Raw genomic sequence first — 23660 nt, forward strand, 5'->3', positions numbered from 1 at the left:
AGTGAAATGAGTAAAAAATATGACAACGTATATATATGTACAAATAAAAACATTTAAAAAGAGTTAGAAAACTCTGCAAACAGCAGTTTCGGGTTATAAAATCAAATCCCTTCTTCATTGCATAAAAAGTGGGATGGAACACCCAAGTCCTACTGCGAACAAGTGAACGAGAAAAAATAAGACATGGATGAGTAAATAGACTAAGAAAAAATAAGACTTGAATGAGCAAATAGACTATTTACTCAAGTCTTATTTTTTCTCCTTCACTTGTACATTGTTGGACTTGAGAGTTCCATCGCTTCATGTCTACTGATAAGTCGAAACTAATTTGCACAAATAAAGGTCTACTCTACCAAAGGACACCGAATTCCTTTCGTCCCACTATAACCTCAGATCCAAGTTACGAAATGCAAAGACATTTGTTAAATAATGTCCACAAATGTCCTTAAAATTAACAAGGACACATTAGTATCCATTTTACGGCAAATCAGAAAATTATAATATCGAAAATTTTTAATGAAAACCGCAAAAATCTTTGTTAGCGTCTTACTTTAAAGACGGGTACGCTAGGGAACTGTGATTACTGCTCTTTCTCTAACGATACGTGAGGATTCTTTAAAGTTTTTCAGATTTGGGCAAATACAAGGGCCTTCCCGCTTTGGGCTTACTTTCGTAACTGATGGTTTCGTCCGCAAGATTACCACTTGGCTTTTGAACTTAAATCTTACTAATATTATATATGCGAAAGTTTGTCTGTGTGGATGGATGTATGGATGGATGTATGGATGTTTGTTACTCTTTCACGCAAAAACTACTGAACGGATTTTGAGGAAACTTTAATAACAATAATATAGCTTATGCATCAGAATAACACATAGGGTAGTTTTCGTCCCGTTATGGGGGGCAAAACCCCCTTAGGGGGGCAATAAAACACAATTTTTGTATAAATTCTCTAATATTGGGATGAATAAATACTTGCACATATTTACATTATATGTCCATCGAAAGCTCTGATTTTTCTGCTGAAGATGGCACCTGTTCGAAATTTCTAAGTAGAATAAAAAACGAGTTATGAGCTTTTTAGATCCATGTTCGAAGGCTTTCCTCAACTCAATACAGTATTTAGTGTATCATCTCAACTCCCTGTCGATAGCGACAATTGTTGTATTGTTGACTTTCTTTGCTTTTCGTGATTGTTCAAGGCTTTTCTCAAGTCAAATCTTGAAGTAAGATTTTTGCACAAGATTGGCAAATAATACATGATTTGGCTGATGATTTTCCATTTAAACGGAACTTTAAAGTAATTAATGGTTTTTATTATTATTTATGCTAATTGAACACTTACTCATTATCCAAACAACCAGCAGATCGCCAAAATTTTTGCAGAAAGATTTCCGTAGCTGATGCATTTGGCAGTTTTTTCAACGTTGCTGTTTTTGAAGCCGAAGACTACGTCATAATGTTTCTCAGCTTTCACCATGTAAACAAAATATCGCCAATCAAAGAATTTTCAAAAGACTTTTTTTACTGTGTTAAATAATTTAGCAACTAAATTAGGCAAATCCATAAACAGCACAAAAACTTCCATTAATTTTCCTTTTTGCACAATTTCAAACAATCACCAAATTTTATTACTTATTTTGGTAACATTTCGGATGAAACTGTTTAGCGCCATTTTATGGTGACCAAAAATATCTCAGCATCTGGCGACGATATCTCTGTAACGAAAATTAATATCATATCGTTTTACAAAGTAAGGAAAGAATGGGGGAGCATCATCGAAGGTACCTCGAAACGACTTTCGCAAATTCGGTAAAATCGCACCAAGAGCCACAATGATTGAAATTTCCCGAAATAACTAAAGCAAGTATAAGGGGATTACGAGCGCAGCTACTTTTTTTTAATCACTTCGTACTTCATTAGCCATACAGAGAAGGTTTTAGACTCCATGTTAAAAAAAAAGTATCAACAGATTAATCTTTTTAAACATGAGAAGATTAATTTCATGTTTTTTAAATTTGTATATGCTTAAATATAGTGCTTTCGTTTCTAAATCAATACTACTTTGTTTTTATACTTATTGCTATTTTAGTTTTATGGGTAAGGAAGAAACTCTATTTTTAATCACGTCAAAAAGATGTGTTTTAAATTCTTTTACTTAAAACAGAAAACAAAAGCAAGTAACGATTTTTTCTAATAATTATTACTGACCCAGGCAACGCCGGGTATTTTTGCTAGTAAGTAACATATATGAAATACTGGTGGAAATTTATATCATTGTATCAAATAAAGGATGTCTAGAAATTGACTATTTTCCAAAATTACAACAAGAAAACGGTTAATGACATAGAAATAACTCCTGCAGAAAATTCACATGTCGGGCTGTTAATACCCCCCCCCCGAACTGCAACTTTTATTTCGAAAAATTTCCAACAGATGGCGCTGCAGATCGTAAGCCTTTCAATCAAATAAAGATTAGAAATTACACAATATGTAAAAAAAAAAAACAAAAAAAACTTTTAACTAACAAAATTGCACCACAATATTTTCAAAATGTCTACGCTAGGATACAATCACATGTTGCAATCGGAGAAAAAAAATCGGTGGATTTATATTCTTTCTTTTTGATTTATGGGCTTACTATCTGAAGCGCTATCTGTTGAAAAAATTTTGAATTAAAATTTTGAACTCGTTTTTTTGGGAGAGGGGGGGGGGGCATTTACGGTCCATCACATGAACATTCTGCAAGAATTTGTTTTTTTATCATCAATCATTTTCCTGTTATAATTTTTTGAAAACAATCAATTTCAGGACACCTTGCAAGTGTGCCTTGGTTTTCTTTATAAATATTGCTATGTTTTGCTTGTGAATCTCGCCTACACTTTCTCTATTTTTTTTCTTAAAAAAAAATCTTTTTTTTTTTTTCAAACGTACAATGCGTTTTGTTTCAACTTTTTAAAAAAATTATCACTTGATTTCATTTTAGTCAAAAATGGTTATTTTTAGTTATGAAGACTGATTCAAGAGAGTATATTGATAAAATTTTGCTTTTACAATTTGGCATTCTTTATGATTTATTTTTCTTTCAGAACATAAAGAACTTGCCAGAACGATTAACTATTAAGAAGCATTAAAATACAAAATCTTTAAATTTAATAATTACGTTTATGTACAAGTCAATAAATTTACAGATTGTGCTTTTCAAAAGATGAATTACGTGTTTTTATCTTCAAATATCAGTAAAATATATTATTTCTAAATCTTAGTTTAAAAAGTGCCTCTAAAATAGATCGATTTAAACTAAAGTGTACTATTAATCTGATTGAGTTACAAAGTTTTATGTTATATTAGAATAAATGATGGATCTTTCTACACTAAATTTTAATTTTTCAAATTACCAATAGTGAAGAGTACAGCACTTATTCCTATTACCTTCTTCAATAAGATTTTTTTCAAAAGATATAACTGGCGCCATCTATTGAAAATGTTTTTAACAATAACAAAGACTACCTTTTGCTGTGTTGCTAGAGTAATAATAACAACATATAATGGAAAGCATAACATTTAAACATATGTTACGGACACAATGTTAATACACAGTGTATTTAATACATTACACAAAACAATGATGATAAGGAAAGTGAGCATTATTATTATAAAAATACTGTTAGTTTTCGAGAATCACGATGTTAAAAAAAACTCTTTTCAGAATCAATGCATCGAAAACCTGTCCACATAATTTTTAAAAAACAATTTTAATGTTTAACTGGAATTAATTTAAACCGAAGCATTCTAATTGGATACTTCAGATGCATTCTGGTGAAATTATGCAATTTTTAAAAGTTTTATGCACCAGAATTAATTTCTCACTTTTTAATTATCTCATTTCTCTTTTAATGAGATAATTTAACAGCAGTTAATAAAAACTAAAATTAGTGCTAAACCTTTTTTGGCTGCTTTATTTTTCCAATTTTATGGTTAAATAAATCATTATGTTTTAAGTGTAGAATTAATCAGTGTCGGATCTGCGATTTTTTCTAGCCGGGTAAAATATTGATGATGCTGATCTTACCCAACTTAATTCAAATTTTATAAATTGAGTTTTAAAGCAAAACTCTCAGAAATAGGACGAATTTGCTGCCAACCAGGAAATGCTGCTCTAACCAAGAACCCCGACTGTTCCCCCCAGATCCGGCACTGGAATTAATAGCGAATAAAACAATTATACGAAATTTAATGATAAACACTGCATCATTTTATCTCCTTTAAGCCGCAAAAGGACATGAAAGAAAGAATATAGTTATGCACTTAAAAAACGTTTTCAAACGTAAAAAAGTTTGAATTTCATTAATGAAAAAAGAAAAAAATAGTCTTTGAAACAGAATTGAGAAAACAATTTTAACTAATATTTCTGTAAATGTAAATTGTCTTGGAAAAAAAAACTATTTTAAATAATAAATTGTGTTGAAATTCAAGAAGTATAAACAATAACGTCAAGGTACAAAAAGTGGGAAAAAAAAGCATACACGTGTTTCGGGGTTACAAGAAATAAATATTGAAAGTTTTTTGAATTCAAGAAGTTAACAAATCGGCGTAAAAACATTTCCTAACCGTCACATGTCTTTTGGGTTCGTTTTACATACATACAATCACATCACCTTCCTTATAAACCTGATACACGTGCATGCAATTTGGGAAAGGTTTCGCATCATTTAAACTTTTATATTCATAATTCTGAAAATCTATACAATGTATAAATATAGCTTTCATATTCGAGCAAAACTATGATCAAAGAATGATTAACTCATTATTAGAAATGTAAAATCAATGCGAAATTTAAATGCAGAAGTGAAAGGGAACAAAATCTTTTGGGTGAAAAATTATTATAATTCAAGCACTGAATGGATAAATAGCGATAACAATTGCAGATTCATGTTTCTAAACAACAAAGAACTAATTAGGAAAGGAAAGTAATAAGAGCATGGCTGTAAAAACAAGTGGCAATTGCGCAGTTGTTTGAACTGTGATAAAATTTTTTTCAATCCTCAATTCTGCTTTGAAGTCAGTTCTATTCATACAGGGTGTTCAGCAAAGGACTTCCTGGTTTCAACATTAAATATCTCGAAAACGAAGAACGATACTTTAATAAAATAAACGGTATGTTTATTGTGAAACCCATAAAAGTCATATACAAAAATTGGAAAGAAGTAAAAAAAATTGACAACAGGTGGCGCTGTACTCTGTAATTGCAATAGAAAATCCCCATAAATAGTATTGCGAAGAGGTTAGGTGTTTCAGCCGTAGTTAAGCCTCTCATATATGCTTACATATGCGATAGAAATTATTGTCCAACCTCTTCACTGCACTATGTATGGAGACTTATATTGCAATAACTGCGCGCTGCGCCATCTGTTGGCAATTGTTTAAAGTAATTTACAAATTCCTGTATATAATTTTTATGGGTTTCACAATAAACATACCGTTTATTTTATTCCAATATCGTCCTTTGTTTTCGAGGTATTTAATTTTGAAACCAGGGAGTCCTTTGCTGGACACCCTGTAGATGCAGCATCAACTAGATGCACAGCGAGAAACAGGTGTTAAGATTAAACGAGACCACATAGTAAACGGGTAAGCGTATGAAAAACGATCAGAAAGAAAATCCCAAGTGAAATTTAAATAAGAAAATGCTGATTGTAAAATTTTCAAAACAAATAACTGCAAATTTTAATCCATAGGCTCAAAACGTCCTCTTTTTACGTGTCTCAAGCAGCTTTTACCATTTTACTTTCAAAATTTACGAATCCTACCGTGTTCAATGGGGCCATAGTTGCCACTACGTAGTTGTGTATGAAAGTATACTACATCTATCATTTTACTGCTCCCCCCCTCAAAAAAAAAAAAAAAAAAAAAAAAACACTGCTGTATGTAAATTTAAGGAAGTTATGAATAATTTTTAAAAAGTCACTCAATTTACAGACGATAGAAGTGCTTTTACTTCAGGTTAGCATAAATCTCCTTTTGATTCAACTCAACAAAATTACCTTGCTTTCAGGTTGTAACATACAGGGTGTTCAAGAAAGAACTCCCAGATTTCAAAAATAAATGGCTCGAAAACAAAGGCCATAAAATGAGCGATATGTTTTATGTGAAACCCATAAAAATCACGTATAGAAACTTGGAAAGTAGTTTAAAAAATTGCCAACAGATGGCGCTGCACGCTGCAATGTCAATAAAAGTCCCCATAAATAGTGCTGCGAAGGGGTTAGACGATAACTTCTAGCGTAAATATAAGTAGCTCTGAGAGGAAAACCTATTGCTGAAGTGCCTAACCCCTTCGCAGCACTATTTATCTGGATTTCTAAAGCAATTACAGCATGCAGCGTCCCCTGTTGGTAAATCTTGTTATTAATTTCCAAGTTTCGGTATATGATTTTTATGGATTTCACAATAAACATACTGTTTATTTTATTCCAAAATCGTCCATTGTTTTCGAGATATTTAATTTTGAAATCACGGAGTCCTTTCCTGGACACCATGTTTGTACATTTCCACTTAAAAAATTATTTTATGCTTTTGAAAACGGGTTTATTTGGTTTGTCAGGGAATGCTGCAATAGAGGAGTGCTCTAATAGGCAAAGTTCTTTTCTTGATAGTTAAAATTATTTGGCAGTTTCCACACTACTGGCAATTTGAGCGTGTATATTCTATGAAATTCAAAATATTTTTTTTTATTCTGCTGCTAATTATCTTTAAAAAATGCATATATACTGCAATTAAAACTGCTCAATACTCTAAAAAATCTTGAAGCAAAGTTCTGTACTTTTGTACAGAGAAATACACTATCTATAAAGTACAGGAAAAACTTGTAGTCTTATTTTGTACTCAAAAGTTTTGCCACTTTCTGATACATTTCTCACGTGCTATCACACCTAGAAAGTCATCCCCAAGAACATTCAACTAAATAATTTCTAAAACAAACCTAGACCAAATAAGTTAATCCATCAAGCTCTAAATAAAATTAATTTCATTGTAAAGCTGAAGTTAGCATCTTGCTCAAGTATTATTTTGCTAAAAGTACTTTAACTTTTAACAACAACATGCATGTACAATGTACACATTGAATGAATGTTTTGCTTACACTGTCAGTTTGTAATTTCTTTTCATATAATATTGTATTTAATCAAACTCTGTTTAAACAGTTAACGATGTTAATTATCGTAAAAGATATAAGAAATAGAGTTTGGTTGTGAAGATGAAGAAATTTGACTCCCATGATCGCGATCCAACATCTCTAATTATTTTAGAGGTTGTATATAAATGATGTCACACTTTTTTAAAAATACAGGGTGTTTCAAAATGAATAGCGGGGTTTTAACATGTTATAATATTTATTATACCAAACTTACACCCACAAGTGATGTATCAAATAAAAAAAAAACTCAAACAGTTTTACATAATAGTCTACAAGTGTTCAAAGTAAGCACCATTCGTCACTCGGCACACGTCAAGACGATATGCGAGTTCTTCCTAAACTTTAATGAGTGTCTCATTAGTAATTGCTGCAACAGCTGTTTCAATCCTGTTCCTTAATTCGGGAAGGTCGACTGGCAGTGGAGGCACATACACACGGTCCTTAATAAACCCCCAAAGATAGAAATCACAAGGCGTTAGGTCGGGTGACCGTGGAGGCCATGGGAAACAAGCCCTGTCATTAGGCCCCTTACGACCATTCCAGCGGTCGGGTACAGTTAGGTTAAGCCAATCGCGTACCTCATTATGCCAATGAGGCGGTGCACCATCTTGCTGAAAGATGAAGTTTTCTGTAAAACACAAAACGCTTTCTGTTCTTTAGTCGTCATCTTTGCTACAAGCGCTTTCTAGCGGATTGCAGCAGAAACATTCCACGCGCACTGATGCCAACAAACAAAACTGTTTGAGTTTCTCTTTCATTTGATATATCACTTGTGGCTGTAAGTTTGGTGTAATAAATATTATAACATGCTAAAACCCCGCTATTCATTTTGAAACAGCCTGTATATTTAGCCCTCTTCACCTCCTCTCTTCGTTACAAAAGCCGATTACACACCACCGCTCCTGCTGAGATAACAAACGGTTTTAAAGTACACCGTTTACGTGTGAAAATCGGTTGTACCTGAGAAAGCCGCATTACCCAGCCTCCTTAGCGGCTTTACCCAGCAAGTAAACAAACTTGTTTCGTGTAGTGCATTCTGGGTAAAAGCCCGGCGAAAAAGGAAGATCCACATTAAACCGGAAAAAACCGGAATGTGGTGAAAAGCAAGTTTCCTCCGGGTTGGAAAAACTCCATGTGAAAGGAGGTGAAGTGTCACATTTCACAGTTTCCTTCTCTCCCTTTGTCACATGTCACGCTAGATATATAGATATTGATGTAAGAAAATGTTTTTATATTAACCAATACGCTTTATGTTACAGTTCTTGTTGTCCCCCCCCCCCCTCTTGTCACAAAGAGGCGCATTTTCACGAACATTCTCTCCTAAAAGCATGATGTCATTTGTAGACGACCCCTATTTTCATATCAGCGTTATTTATTTTTTAACTATTGGTCCCTTTTTAAGTCATCAATTCGCTGACTATTTTCATATTCATGACAAAGCTACAAAGAGCAAAATCTTTTAACTTGAAACTGGTTGAAGTTTTTCTACGTAAAAAGTTCGTGGCACTACAGAAAATAAAGGAGAATTTTGTTCGGGCGACTCAAATTCAATATTGAAATAAATGATAAAGTATTTCAATTCTTTAAAAAAAAAAAAAAAAAATCATAGTATAATTTAAAATGCACAATAACTTCACTTACAGGTTTCATGTATATATATATATATATATATATATATATATATATATATATATATATATATATATATATATATATATATATATAATGTAAAAAATAAAAATAAATTAAATTTAAAACTAAAATTTAAAAATTAATAATTTAAATAAAGCATTGAAAATTTAAATAATTAATAAAATAAAAGCATTCTATGGTGAAAAAATATAGATACAGATAGCAATTTAATTTAAAAAAAAGAACATTCACAAAATTACTATAGGGTAATTTCTAAAATCCCTGGTAAGGATGAAAATTTTAAAAATTGTTTTGTACATCACGTATCACGTTTAATATTTTTCAAACATGAAACATTTTAAAGTAACACTTATCATAATTCTTTGATGATTTCATAAACTTCGAACCGACATTGTTCTTCTAAGAGCTGGTATATGTTTCTATTTGATTTATATTTTGATCATTAAAATTCAGTTTCAAACGAATAACTCTGAAACATATAAATAACTTTCATAATATTAAGCTTTAAAGAAAGTAATATCAAAACAATCCATTCGATCACTTTTAAATGAGAAGTATATCTATGTAACAGAAATTAAGATATGTTTAAAAAAAATACAGATGAAAAAACTCGAATATGTATTCAAAAAATTAATAATGTAACATCACTTGATTTATAAACTTAATGTCTATGGAATTTTACGAAATTTGGTAAAAAAGTAATTTTAAAGGGAGAAAAAAAAGAGATTTTTTTTTTTTTAAATTATTGTACTGACAACGGTTAGCAAGAGTGAAGGAGATGAAATCAAGATCAAAATGGTTTGATTTTATATAACTTATTTAGTCCTAAAGTGGCATAATTTTATTTAAATGTTCAGATTAACTGCAGTCATAACCTTTTACTGTAAATTATCTCTAAGGTGTTCTTTTATTTTACGGTGTACGTACATTTTCTATTCATTATTGATGAAATAAAGTGAACACTAAATAAAGGAGGAAAAAGCTCCCCCAGTTTGAGATTTAAAGCATGGAAAAATATTTCAACCCTTATTTCTTAGGGTAGTAAAGTTCCCCTAGTATTTTGGAATTTTTTTTATTGTATATTCGCATTTTTTCATTAAAAACCGTTTAACTTTTAGAATAATAACATTAATAATTAATAACAACAACAGAAATAAGGTAATAATCAAATAACGTATCAATATTTTTTTTCATACAGTTTGGATTTTGTCTGAGACTCTTGTCAGAAGTATTAGGTTCTCGAACCATACTATATAATTAAAATTTTGCTTTACTTAATCAATGCTTCAGAGTTACCGGAATAAGTATTTTGATAAATCTCGTTATTGCTTATTGCAAAGTGATTAGGCTAATAATAGTTTCAAAATGATTATAAATTGTAGGGGGGATCCCGAAAAATAACGGTGGTAGGTTGGTTCATGGCCCCACTAAATAGCGCTGACACTTAACGGGTCTTGACAATTTATGACTTTTCTGTGCTAAAGCGATGCAACCATGATCTGCTCATGCATCCACCAATCAATGTCAACGTTTCAAAGTTTGTTTATTTTTGATTGGACTTCACCCATTTTGTCCGCATGAGGCGCTGAACGGAATCTCTGCTTCCACCAATCAATCGCAAGGTAATGGAAACAGGGGTTTCCTGTAGCGCCCTCTTTGTTGCCATGATCTTCAGCGATTGTCACGGCATATAAGAATTAAGTGGGACCATGTATGGTTATACAAAATGAGATTTACAAACTCTTAATGTAAACTTAGCTTGAAAAGGAGGAACATTTTACTATATATTCAGAAATAAAGATGAAATTAAATACAGCAACAACCCAGGTATATCTGTTACATAAATCTTGTGTGTAACTGAAAATATCAAACTAAATTCTCCTTGTTAAATAAATACAAGACTTAAATAACACTAAGTTTTGCTTTTGATTTTAAGATCATAACATTTGCTGACTTCAGACGAAAGAAACAACAAAAATCATGTCACTCAGCTGTTGCGTCTGCGCACTGTAAGCGACGATAAAATATTGCAAGCAGTGCGCAAGCGCAGATCCTGAGGAATTTTTGTCGCTGCAGCTCCGTTTTCTAAGTCATCAATAGAAATCCTATAACAGGAATTATACAAGCTGCAATTACATACGTGTGTATCACAAGTAAAGAAATTATTAATATAATTATTCATGAATGATGTCGGTTTTTGATTATTTAATCATCAGTTGTGTTTTGGAATAAACAGTCAGTGTTAGATCATTGCTCCATTTGTGTTGGTCTTTAATTTCTTTATCCAAACGTATCGTTTTGATAAACAAACAAACTATTAGCGATTTGATTTTAAGTTGATAATTTAAAATAGTCAAACTGATTTGAATTTTCTCTAACGAATTCATCACTGCGCCATTCACCTTCATTACATATTTGGCAATATTTTGCAATAAACAATTATAAAGCACTACCATTCGTGTCCTCTTCCCTGTTCCCAACGCCATCCACAGAATGCAGCGTGAACACAGCCTGGTCATTGGAGTCCAACGTGGAGGAACATCCGGGACCAGAAAAGTCCCTTACACAAGGAGTTGACTCCATTGGAAGCTCATCGTGGTGAGGAGCACACTCTTCGGGAACCTCAAGCGAGAAACTGTCATGTCCCGGATGTTCCTCCTTGAAGACGGAGTCTGTGGAGTGCCTTGTCTGCGAAGGGCTCGCTGAGTCTGCGACACTTTGCAAAGAGTCTTTGAAGAAGTGGATCCCGACGGGTTCCGAAGATTCACGAAGAGACCCGAACTTGGATTCTTGGTTGCTTTCTTCGAGTGGGTAGGATCTGGTGATGCTCGGTTCGCCGTCCAGCGAGTGCCGGAGAGTGACTTTTTTCTTTACTCTTTGTCCGATGTCAGAGTGGACCCTGTAGAAGGAGAAACATAAAGGAGTTTTTTTTCCTCCAAATTGCTGAACAAGTCGTATTCAAAGGAAAGTAGAATGTCCATTCACATAAACACAGAAAGGAAATTGCCATTAAAAGGGTAACAAAATCTAGTGTAACATGAGTGAAATAGTTAATTCTGTACCTGATGAATAAGAATAAGAAATGAAGCTCATTCAAATAATGACTCATTCTTAGATCACAAAACTTCGATTTTAATAGTGGACGGTGAAATTGCCCAACAAAAACACAAAACTTAAGAATAGGTTCACACTCGTAAGGAATAAAGCACAGAACCACTCGCACGAAGAACACAACACAATCAATCAAAATATTAATCAAAGTCGAAGTATTTTTTAGACTGTTGCCATAACCTTATAAAGAAATTATGTAAATTAAATTGGGAACAAAAACCATGGAGGAAAAAGTTTTAGCCACACATAAAGAATAAATTTCAAACTTCACGGTAATCATATTGAGATAAAATAATAATCGGGCGTGAAGCGGAACAGCGCTCTTTTTTGATCTCGCTGTACCAAACAGTACCTCAGAGACAGAAGGAAGTAGGTCACATAATGGTAGCTCTACAGGAGCGAGGAAAAGTTTTTCTTTCTGGCGACTTCAAAGGATGGGAAGCGCGCTCTTTTAACTCTGGTAAAAAAATAAAAAAAGGACATTTAAAAAATAAGAATTACGTTCACATGACTCGGTACGGAATAGGTTTCTTCATACAATGCACTAATAGACGGGAAATCACAGTTTTTGGACTTACGTCAGTCTGGCTCTGAGAACAGAATTAGAGACTATGTTAACGTTAGAATTACGCAAAGTGTAGTTTGGACCACAAGTAAACTTTTTTACTAACTGCTTCTCTGTATTTTAATATCATACATAATCCTTCGTAGACTTTTTCTAAATTATCCTGCTGTGTTAATAAGATAAAGTTTTTAAGAAATATGTAATTTTTAGAAATTCAAACTAAAGGTTTATGCCTAAAACTGTGCGCAGTCGTCATTTTGACCCTTTTGAGAGGAAAAGAAATGCAAATACATTTACTGATGCTGAAACAGAGCAGAAACTCAAAAATGTCTATCGGAACATATCATTGCAAAAACTTGAAGCATTCGTAATGTTTTTGTACAGAAAAGGATGCTTTAGCAGTTCGCTTTTGAAGTTCGTTTAGTGTAGCAGGCGATCCATGGTTATAGTTCTCAAGTTACTCGACAGATAGCGCGTTTAAAATCAATTGTTCGTGATACTTTCTTAAATTAGCGTTATCAATTGCTTGAATAGATAACTATGAAAATAGATTGCCTGTTACACTTGACAAAATTTGTATACCAACAAATGATTCGAACTTCTATGTATACCTGTGTATACTTCTTGGGAATGTCTTCGACACAGGTGAGGAGCCTTCTGGAGAGGAGTGTTGTTCTATGTGAAGAATGGAACGGTGTGGCTTTGGCACCGCGGATAGGATGGGGATTGGTGGCGGTGGCGGCGGAGGTGGGGTGCAGCAGATGGGTGAAGAGATCGACTGTGGTGTTCCCAAGTAGTTGAGAGCCATATTGCCGCGATCCTCAAGGTACATTTCAATTAATTGATCAAGTTTCGATTCAATTTCTTCCACCTGGCGATAATAAAAATAGTGTTATTATCACAAAATTGATATAGTACCACGTTTTAGTCAATTGTACAAGTTATGCATTTTAATTAATCTGAAAGGATTGGACTTATTTTTTTTCCGCCATGTGAGAGGAAAAATAAGCCCATTATTGATTAGCTGATCAAGTGGTTAATTGATCAATTCATTTTTTTTTTTTTTTTTTGAGCTAGCGTAGGGCAAAATTGTGTTATCATCGATAACTAATGAAGTTACGCATTTCAATTAATTTTTCGATGTATAAAACCGATATGCTTAAGCAGCTTTGATTCTACTTTTTCACAATGTTAGAGAGAAAATTGTGTCATTATTGATTGGTCAATCAGGAGATATATTTTAATTAACTAATCTTGATTTAATTTCTTCAAGAAGAGAGAAACTAGTTTCCTCGTCTGTTAAGCTTGCTTGTGTGGTAGTAAAATGTAAGAAGAACGCCTAGAAAAATTACTTTCAACAATAGTGGCTCTCAATCTGTAGTCTACAAAACGTTGGAATTCCTTAAAGCTGCTGTTAAAAAAATCCATAAATTTTTCGGTATAAGTTACTGGCATCCATGCTGCCAGTAACTTTTACGGTAAAAGCTCATTTCACTGTAAAACTTTACAGTAGAATAAACGAGAGTTTAAAACGCAAAATGCGAGCAGGAGGTTCGATCTCAGGACCTTCGGATTGGAAGGCGGCTTTGCCGCACATCATACGAGTTGGTATACACTCGAGTGAAGGGAAATACAGTGCTATCTGCTTCGCACTGTACGTCACGTGGTATATCAATTGGCTCTGCAATCGTTTATTGTTTTCGGTGCATACACTGCATTTTTTTTCTGTACTGTAAACACTCCATTTTACAGTAATATTTATCACAAAAATTCCCTGAATTTATAACAGTGTACGTCTAGTTTTCTGCGGTGCTATTAAGTACGCAATTCAAAGCTCTTTCTTAAGAAACTATTTTAATTTTTGTAATGCACCACAGCATATTAAGGAAGTGAAAATATTATAATACAATTTCAAGAGCTTTTTTAATAGTTGCAGCGCTCTCATCGCTAGATAGATAGAGAGAGCGTTCGAGACAGATGTCACACCGCATCTATAGACGCTTGTACAAAGACACGGCTACATTGTTAAAAAAGATCTTGAAATTTTACAGTAAAAGTTACTGGCATCCATGTTGCCGGTAACTTTCACCGTAGAATTTTATTTTGCGGTAAAATTTTACGGTAATGTAAACGACAGTTTAAAAAATGAGAGCAGAAGGGTCGATCTCGGGACTTTTGGGTTGGCAGGCGGCTCTGCTGCCCACCATACGAGTTGGGACACAGCGAGTGAGGGGAAATATGGTGTTATCTGCTTCGCACTGTAAGTCACATGGTGTAATCGATTGGCGCAGCACTCGTTTATTTTTTCGGTTGAATTTACTGTATTTTTTTTTGCACTGTAAACACTCCATTTAATAGTAAAATTTACCGTAAAAGTTTCCCGAACTTTTTAACAGTGTAGTTCGAATTACAAGAGGATGAACTAATTTATTTATTTATTTATTTTTTCAGTAATCGTACCGTGTATTATTAATTTTTATTTGATTATTTCTTTATCTTTCAAGTTAAAAAAGTTACTTAACTCTTATAACATATATCAATCAATTTAGCTTTCAGTTTTTTTTTTTTTTTTTGTGCAAAGATCATGAATAATTTCATTGTAAGGGATTTGCATCTTTATATTGAAGATGTCCTTGCTTTTGAAAACCTTAGAACTGCAGATAGTGCGGATGATAGAAAAGTTTTGTACCAAACTCTAAATGATACTTTGACTTAGAAAGGTTACTTTTATCGTACTAAAACAAGTGAAAAGACAAGATTTCAAATATCTTTGTTTTCAAATAACCTTAGTTTATTTATTTATTTATTTTGAAGATGAATAGCAAGGAAAGTTTTACAAAAAACATTAAAAAAAAAAAAAAAAAAAAGCTACCGTTAGTGCCATTTTTGGCGCACTTGGATGATATTTTTTCTCACTTTAATGAAGTTAATATTAGCTTATACTTATATACTGTAAAAAAATTCCGAAACGTTACTGGTTATTTCCGTGGAACGTCTCGAGATTTCACACGTTTTTACCTATTTCCTCGTAAAAACAAGTATCTTTACAAAAAGGTTTCCTGAATCGCTACAAGTTGCACGCGTGCAGACTTTTCACTGTTGTGGAAAATATTTTTCGCAACCAGTTTAAAGATTGAATGAGCGTTTTTATTAAATGTATCGGCCTGTCCAGATTGACTCAGCTCCCAATAAGAGTGAAAATGTCAATGGATAGCTACAGTTTTGCAAATCAGGAACTGCAGGCAAGAGATATGCTTGGTTCCTTCTGGCATAGCCTTGGTCGTCTCGCTTTGATTTTTATGGCGCCTTCTTGGTAAATTAGGAAAGTTCTAATCAATTACACTAAGCCTACTTAATTTTTCTCGAAGATTCTAGACATATGACTGAATTTAACAGGACAGATTTCGCACGTCTTCATGAAGTTTCAAGGTTAATTTCAGAAAGGTTACTGACTTTTAGCGGAAAGCGTTCCTGATTTTTCCAAGATATGTTACCGGAAGAAATTGGGCACATCAGCTGCCCATTATTTACCAGGAACGCTTCTGAATTGTTTTTACAGTGCAAGGCAGCAACGAAAACATTCTTACACCGACTACACACTTATTTGCTATTGAAAGACAGGAAAAAATATTGTGGAAGAGATATTTCAAAGAAAGATATGCGGAAATATTTTCTTCTACGTAGGAGAAAAACGAGGCACTTCAACGATTTTGGAACATTTAACAATAATGCCAGAAAATTTTGAAAAATGTTTTTCTTTGAAAAATATTGAGCGGTCTGATTGGATAAGGGATCCGTTTATTTCTTCTGTATTTTCCAGCGTTTAGCTCACAGAAGACGCTCTCTTCAAATAGTGTGTTAAAGTTGAAGTTAGTGAAAAGTTTTGGTTCTATGTTAAAGAACAATATCCACATCTAGCGAAAGAGAACTAAACGCGATATAATTATTTTCAATTCTATATCATTGCGAAGTAGGGACTTACCATCAAAATAAAGAAACTAGACAGTCTTACAAATTTATTGAAAGAGATTACTTATTATTATTACTTTTATCTTTTCATTTATTCGAACCAATTACTGCTAAAATCCGCAAGCTAATAGGTCAACGAATTAAATTTGAAAGTATTGCTAAATTTTGCAAGTTTTAATGGATTTCTAAATCAAATTCTTTATGGTACTAAATTTCGTTTTTTTTCTTTCATAGAAGTAACTGAAGTATTATGCACCTACGACACGAATTGATTTCCGTTTATGTTTTTATATAGCTAACTAGTTTTTTGAACTATTAGTGCAAGATTCGACTTAGATTGACTAACTTCTTCCAGTTTGTTTATAAGTTATGCATAAAAATGTTGGTGAAAAATTTACTAACACACTGTAAAAAAATTCCGAAACGTTACTGAGTATTTCCGTGTCACGTGTCGGGATTTCAATGGTTTTTATCCACTTCCTGGAAATATCAAGTATCATTGTCAAAAAGTTTCCTGAATTGCTACAAGTTGCCCGAATGCACACTTCTCACTGGTGTAAAAAATATTTTTAGCTCCCAGTTTAAAGCTTGATTTTGCGTATTTATAAAGTGAATCGGCTTCAGCTTGCTTACGGCCTGTCCATGCTGATAAAGCTCCGAAAGGAAGCGAATAAGTATGGGCTACGCTGCTTTGCAAGAGTTGCAGGCGGGAAAAATTCTCGATTTCTGCTTGCAATTCTGGTTAAGATTTGGCCATGTTTGCAAAACTGCTTATGGAACTTTCTTAATAAATCAGGAAGGGGCCCAGCAATTATATTATACCTTTTAAAATTTACTCTACAGTTCCAGAGACACAACTGGCTTCAACCGGGAAGATTTCTGAATTTTTAAGGAGGTTTCCGAGATAATTTCAGGAAGGTTACTGACTTTTATCGGAAAACGTTCCTGGTTTTTGCAAGATATGTTACTGATAGAAATTGGGCACATCAGCTGCCCATTATTTTCCAGGAACGTTTCTGAATCGTTTTTACAGTGCACGATAGTATAGGGTTGTATAAGCAAAAGTGATCCAACCCTGAGGCTGTTGTGGTTTAAAATGTAAACAATAAAGTAATTCTGCACATTTTCTACGATTATTTTTAACCCGGGAGAACTCGTGGTACTTTTCGTCACACGAACGCTCGCGGGGGGCTCCGTAGGCCCGGAGTGGTTATTTCAGTAAATTAAGTTTGGAAAACAGAAAAAAAAAATGCGTGTTCAACACTGAATTATAAATAGATAAACAGCCTCTAAAATATGTTTTAAAAAGTAAGCTTTAAGAAAGTTTTATGATACATAAATCTAAATCTTCTTCTAAACATTAGTAATGATCGCTTTACTGTTCTGTGTCAACTTCTTCTTCATCATCTTCATTAAGGGAGTTCTCATTAGTTGAAACCTAAACCAACAAGGTCTGCAACCTCTTCATTTTATCTTTGTAGCTTAATTAGCGATGCATTTCACAACCTCTTCCTTTACATTCACAATCTGAAATGACGAGCGCGAGCACTCGCTCCGGGCCTCTGAGGCCCGAACCGGAATTTTCTGGGGAAAAGGGGAAATGTACATTCCTGAAAAGCATGTGGTCAGTATGTAGGTCACCTCGAACGCAGCTACTGTGAACCTCATTCATTGCCGTTGAGAGGGTGATTTTTGGCAGCGTAGTTTTGTAATGACCGGGCCTGAGAGGCCCGATGCGAGTTCTCCCGGGTTAAATTAAAGAAGAAATTTTGCCGAAATCTCTAAAATCTTTGCAAATTTCTTGAACGATTTTGTATGTACATCACATCATCACTTTCCTGTGAAAATGTCGAGTTTGAGCCGAATAAGCGTCATTTGTGAGAAATTCAGATGTTTCTAATTTAAAAAAAATGTCCAGAAAATTTGTAGATTACTGAATAAATTTGAAGATGCCTGTAGAAAATATGCAGAATTACTCACTTAATAAGGTTTAAAATCGTGACAACCCAATGGGTGGGTCACTTTTATATACACAACCGTATGCCGTCGTAATAGTAATATAAAGTAACCAATAAAGTTCTTGCCATTTTTACTTTGCCATTGAAAGAAGTAACAATAAGTTACACAAAATTAGTGTATCACGTAGTTTAAGCAGCTGTCAGGTATGCAAATTAGTACATCATGTGTTTTATAAACGCATAAATAAAAATAAAAACACTTAGTAGACGTTAACTGCAAGTATACAGGCGAAATAAATGACCTTTTAATATTCTACTACGGGCAAAGCCGTGCTGGTACCGTAAATATCGCCCGAAAGTATCCATGGAACCTAGAAATGTAGCAATAATTTCTTTATTTCTAGTTGCAACAATAAATTTTGTTAATGCTTCAGTTCAAGTTGATATCTACTCACCGCTCTTTCCACCTTGACAATGCGGCAAGCTAAGCTCACTTTTGATTCATAGACATCCTTCGCCTTTGATCCCGCTTTGCCTAAAATTTGGTCCAATCTGAAAAAGGCAGAAAATAGAATGGCAATGTTAAACTGAATGTTGAAAAGCTGTAACGTCAATGTTAACAATATGGATATAAAATACTAATATAAGAGTTAAAATTAAACGATAAAATCAATCAATTAAAGAGCAGTTTGCAACAATATTGCATACACCACTGCCGCAGCTATGGGGGGGGGGGGTAACGCCCGAGGCTCTTAGATTTCACACACATTGTCAATCCTAATGAGGCAGTTGGTAATACAGTAAGGAGTGTTAGGAACTCCCCCCCCTTCCCCAGTAGTTTGATGGGTACCCTTCCCTGGAACTTTTTCGAAATTGAATTCTTATAACACTGCGTACAGTGCCTTTGGCGCTCTTTAGTGTTGAATTCTTACTATTAACTCATGTTGAACGATAACGTAGAATTTCTCAATGTTTTGTGATTGTCATTTGTAATTCACGTTGTATGTTTTAACTTCATCTTATTTTGCTTGCTGTTTGTTATGTATGTGTGTGTTTTTGTTAATAATTATCTATGTATCATAAAGGTCTAAAAATATACTGTTTTTGATAACGATAAAGGAGATTTCGGGGATTTTCCTCGGAAATTTCTTTCGTATTTACCCTTCGAAAACGCAATTTTAAGATCATTGTTGATGTTAGGGGAAGAGATGGTACATTCTGAAATTCTCGCTTTAAAAACGTTCTTAAGTTCTGTAAGAGTAGACAAAGGATGGGAGTGATGCTGTACATGAAATTGTTTGAAGTTGGCATCACATAAAGGCTACTTTGGACTACCATGTGAAGAGAGAAGGAGCAGAAAAGCGGCTAGCATCTAGATATTTTTTTTAAAATGGATGTCTTAAAAATGCAGTTTTAAGTTACTTTTGGTAGCATTAGGGTAGGACGTGGGGATCGGGGGGCCACCTCCGAATATTTTCTAAAACTAGAGGCTTGAAAATTCGTTTTTTGAGCAATCACGATTGCTTGTTGTTCTCATTTGACGATCCTTGCGTTGTGATTCTTTTTTCAGCTTGGACCAGGAGCCTCTGCAGCACCACCGCCCATCGGCTCCTCTGGTCCTGAGCACTGTCCGCTTCTCCTGGTCAGTGGCGTCCATGTCCTATACCACACGCACGCTCACACACATACACTCTCACACACACGCGCTGTTACACACATATACACACAACACGCCCAAGTGCAAACAATACAGGTCACACACACACAAGCCTACACATGCACGCACGCTCACACACATATACACTTTCACACACAGGCACCGTTACACACATATACACACAGCACGTCTAAGTGCAAACCATACAGGTCTCACACACACACAAGCCTACACATGCACGCACGCTCACACACATACACACTTTCACACACAGGCGCCGTTACACACATATACACACAACACGTCTAAGTGCAAACCATACAGGTCTCACACACTCACAAGCCTACACATGCACGCACGCGCGCCTGCATACACACACAAACACACACAACCATACACACGTAACCGCCCAGGAGGAGGGGTAGGCTTGGGGGGACAGGAGCCGTTTCGAGAAACAATAGCTCCAATGAGTAGGGTCCTGTCGTGATTGCGAAAAATATAACTTGAATTCAATACTTCAGAATTCAAATTAATTTTTTCTTTTTTGGACTTTCTTCGATCCCGTCAAGGAGGGTTTGAACTAATCCGGGACGTTTCAGCATTTTCTTATCGTGTGATGAATTGCAAGCTTTTTCTTTTTTTTTTTTGGTATAAAACGGATTTAAGAAAGAAAATCCTTACTCACCTGGACTGTAAACTTTTTACTCTACCCAACAGATCAACGTGACCTTGAGAATACTGTTCAATGACGTCTTTAACGTCATAGGGTTTAAGAGCTTCTTTAAATTTTCTGCGCGCTACAAAGTATTTGATCTGAAAACATAAAAACAGTATGCTAGAAAGTGTTAGATCTAGAAACATAAACTCAATGCTTTCACTACAGAAGTTTGAGGAATCACTGTAAAAACGATTCAGAAACGTTCCTGGGAAATAATGGGCAACTGATATGCCCAATTTCTTCCAGTAACATATCTCCAAAAAAAAAAAAAAAAAAAAAAAAAAAAAAAGGAATGTCTTCCGCTAAAACTCAGTTATCTTCCTGAAATTATCCTAGAAGCCTTCTTAAAATATTCAGAAACCTTCCCGTTTAAAACCAGTCGCATCTCTGGAATTTGAGAATAAACTTAGGTGGGTGTACTATAAACGTTTGGCCCCTTCCTGCGTTTCCAGGGAAGCACCAAGAACAGCATTGCAAACATGGCCAAAGCCAAAAGCCAGAATTGCAGGTGCATAACAACTATCGTACTCGGCTGCAATTCTTAGCAAAGCTACGTAGTCCATTGACTGATTTGCGCCCTTTGGACGTCTTATCAGTCTGGACGGGCCGCAATCGAACAGAAGTGGGTACACTTTATAAATACGCTCATTTAATCTTTGAACTAGGAGCTGAAATATTTCTTACAACAGTGAGAAGTCTGCATTCGTGCGATTTGTAGCAATTCAGGAAACTTTTTGAGTATGATGCTTGATTTTTCCAGGAAGTGGATAAAACCATTGCAATCCAGAAACGTTACACGGAAATACTCAGTAACGTTCCGGAATTTTTTTACAGTGATACTGCAAAAACCTTATTAGTAGTTGCAACGAGTCTAAATCTAAATAATTTATAACGAGACTGATCCTAAATATCCTCTGTAACGAGTTTGCTGAAATTCTTCACTTTTCTGCAATTCTGCTGTATGGTCTTTAATTAGCATTCCATTGAAGCCATTGAAAAGGACAGGCCGACTTATCCGACATTTGCAAAAAACAGGAATGTGTTCCTTTAAAATTCAGTAACTTTCCTGTAATTTTCCTGGAAGCCTCCTGAAGAATTCAGAAATCATTCCGTTTAAAGTCAATCGTGTCTCTGGAGCTCAAGAGTAAACTCGGGTAGGTTTTACGTAGCAACTAGACATCTTCCTGATTAACCAAGAAAGCTTCGAAAGCAGTATTACTAACATGGCCAAAGATAAGAGAGAATTGCAAATAAGTATCAAGAATGTTACTCGCCTCCAACTCTTCCAAAGCTACACTGTTAAAAATTTTCCGGAAAATTTACGGTAATTGTTACTGGCATCCATGTTGCCAGTAACTATTACCATAAAAATCAAATGTTACTGTAAAATTTTACGGTTTCCTCGGTAGGCCACAGCAACCAATTGGAGCTGGGATCGCTTATTTCTCCGGGATGAATTACTGTAAAAATCAGCGATGCTATAAGTCCGCCATTTTATAGTAACAATTACCAGAAAATCTTCCTGAATTTTTCCAGTGTACGAAATCCAGAGACTTATTCGATCCCAAAGGACCATGATGCCGATACATTCAATAAAAACGCTCAGTTAACCTTTCAACTGGGAGTTAAAAATATTTTTTTATATAACAGTGAGAGGTCAGCATTCGTGAAACTTGTAGCAATTCAGGAAACTTTTCGACTAGGGTACTTGATTTTCTCAGGAAGTGAATGAAAGTCATTGAAATCCCGAAACGTTACAAGGATATAGTCAGTAACGTTTCGGAATTTTTTTAATGTTTGCTGGAGACTACAGTTATTAATCCTTTTATTTTTGACATCCCAATCCAAATACGAGGGAAAACGATTTCATATCAATATCGGTTTGAAGTTACTCAGAAATACAGAAAAGTGTGAGAGATGGTATAAATCGTTACCTTTCGTAAGGCTCTAATGGCATTTTTGTGTTGTTTAGTTAGCGTTGTCAACCGAGGCTCCTCTGTTTCCTCCTCTAAAAATAAACAAAATGGTCAAAAATGATAATTTTGTACGAAAATGCATGGCATCTTGATGCACAAACCATGAGCACGAATCGAAGGCTTGTTCTTTTAAACTGGGGTTTTAAAAGGTTAATTTAAATACCATTTTCTTCTTCTCCCATAAATGATGGTAGAATATTTAAGCTATTGAAAAGAAAATTTTTGTTTACATTTTCTGAAACTCAAAAATGAATAATGCAATATTATTTTTCTGAAAATAAGCAATGTATGGGAAAAATCATAAATAGTAAAAAATATTACTCAATGGGGTCGTTTCCAAAATTTCAAAAGTATTTTTTTTTTTCAGAAAGAGCTTGCTTAAAAACATAGGATCTTACCATTTTTTAAATTATTTGTTTAAGTTTAATATTTAAAAAAAATACTTAAATCGGTGAGCTTTCTTTGTTTACATTTCTTGGCGATGACATCGCAAATGATGAAACGCCATTCTGTGTTGCCACTCACAGAGCTAAATATTTAATTCGCATCTTTACTCACGTGTATTGGCAACGATATGGTTGATAGTAAGCGTAGAGCGCTATTTTAATTCGCCGATTGATTATCATAACGTGGAAACGTAGTAGAAAGATGCGCCAAAAAGCATCATTTGTGACGTCATAAAGACCACGCCTTGTTTTCAAAATCGGGCATTTAAAAAAATTGATTAAAAAAAAAACTGCTGGGAAAAGGAAAGTATTTTCTAGGCCCATGTTATTTTTTTTGCTCATTCTATACATTTCAATGACTAAAAGTAGTACTTTTGACTGAAGGAAACCACCCCATTATAAGTTCTTAAAG

The 23660-nt window shown here is 34.3% G+C and overlaps 1 protein-coding gene across 1 annotated transcript in view; it reads right to left on the reverse strand.

The window, feature by feature from the left end:
- Positions 1-11287: 11287 nt before the first annotated feature.
- The window catches only part of LOC129228694 (potassium voltage-gated channel subfamily KQT member 4-like), a 346119-nt gene continuing 333746 nt past the window's right edge, over positions 11288-23660 (reverse strand). The window contains exons 7-11 of the mRNA XM_054863378.1: positions 22761-22834; positions 20794-20921; positions 18907-19003; positions 13136-13395; positions 11288-11747 (exon numbers count right to left, since the gene is read on the reverse strand). Coding sequence (XP_054719353.1) covers positions 11288-11747; positions 13136-13395; positions 18907-19003; positions 20794-20921; positions 22761-22834 — 1019 coding nt within the window. The remainder of the gene's footprint in view (positions 11748-13135; positions 13396-18906; positions 19004-20793; positions 20922-22760; positions 22835-23660) is intronic.

This window comes from Uloborus diversus, chromosome 8 (genome assembly GCF_026930045.1).
Source record: "Uloborus diversus isolate 005 chromosome 8, Udiv.v.3.1, whole genome shotgun sequence".
In the NCBI taxonomy this organism is placed as follows: Eukaryota; Metazoa; Arthropoda; class Arachnida; order Araneae; family Uloboridae; genus Uloborus; species Uloborus diversus.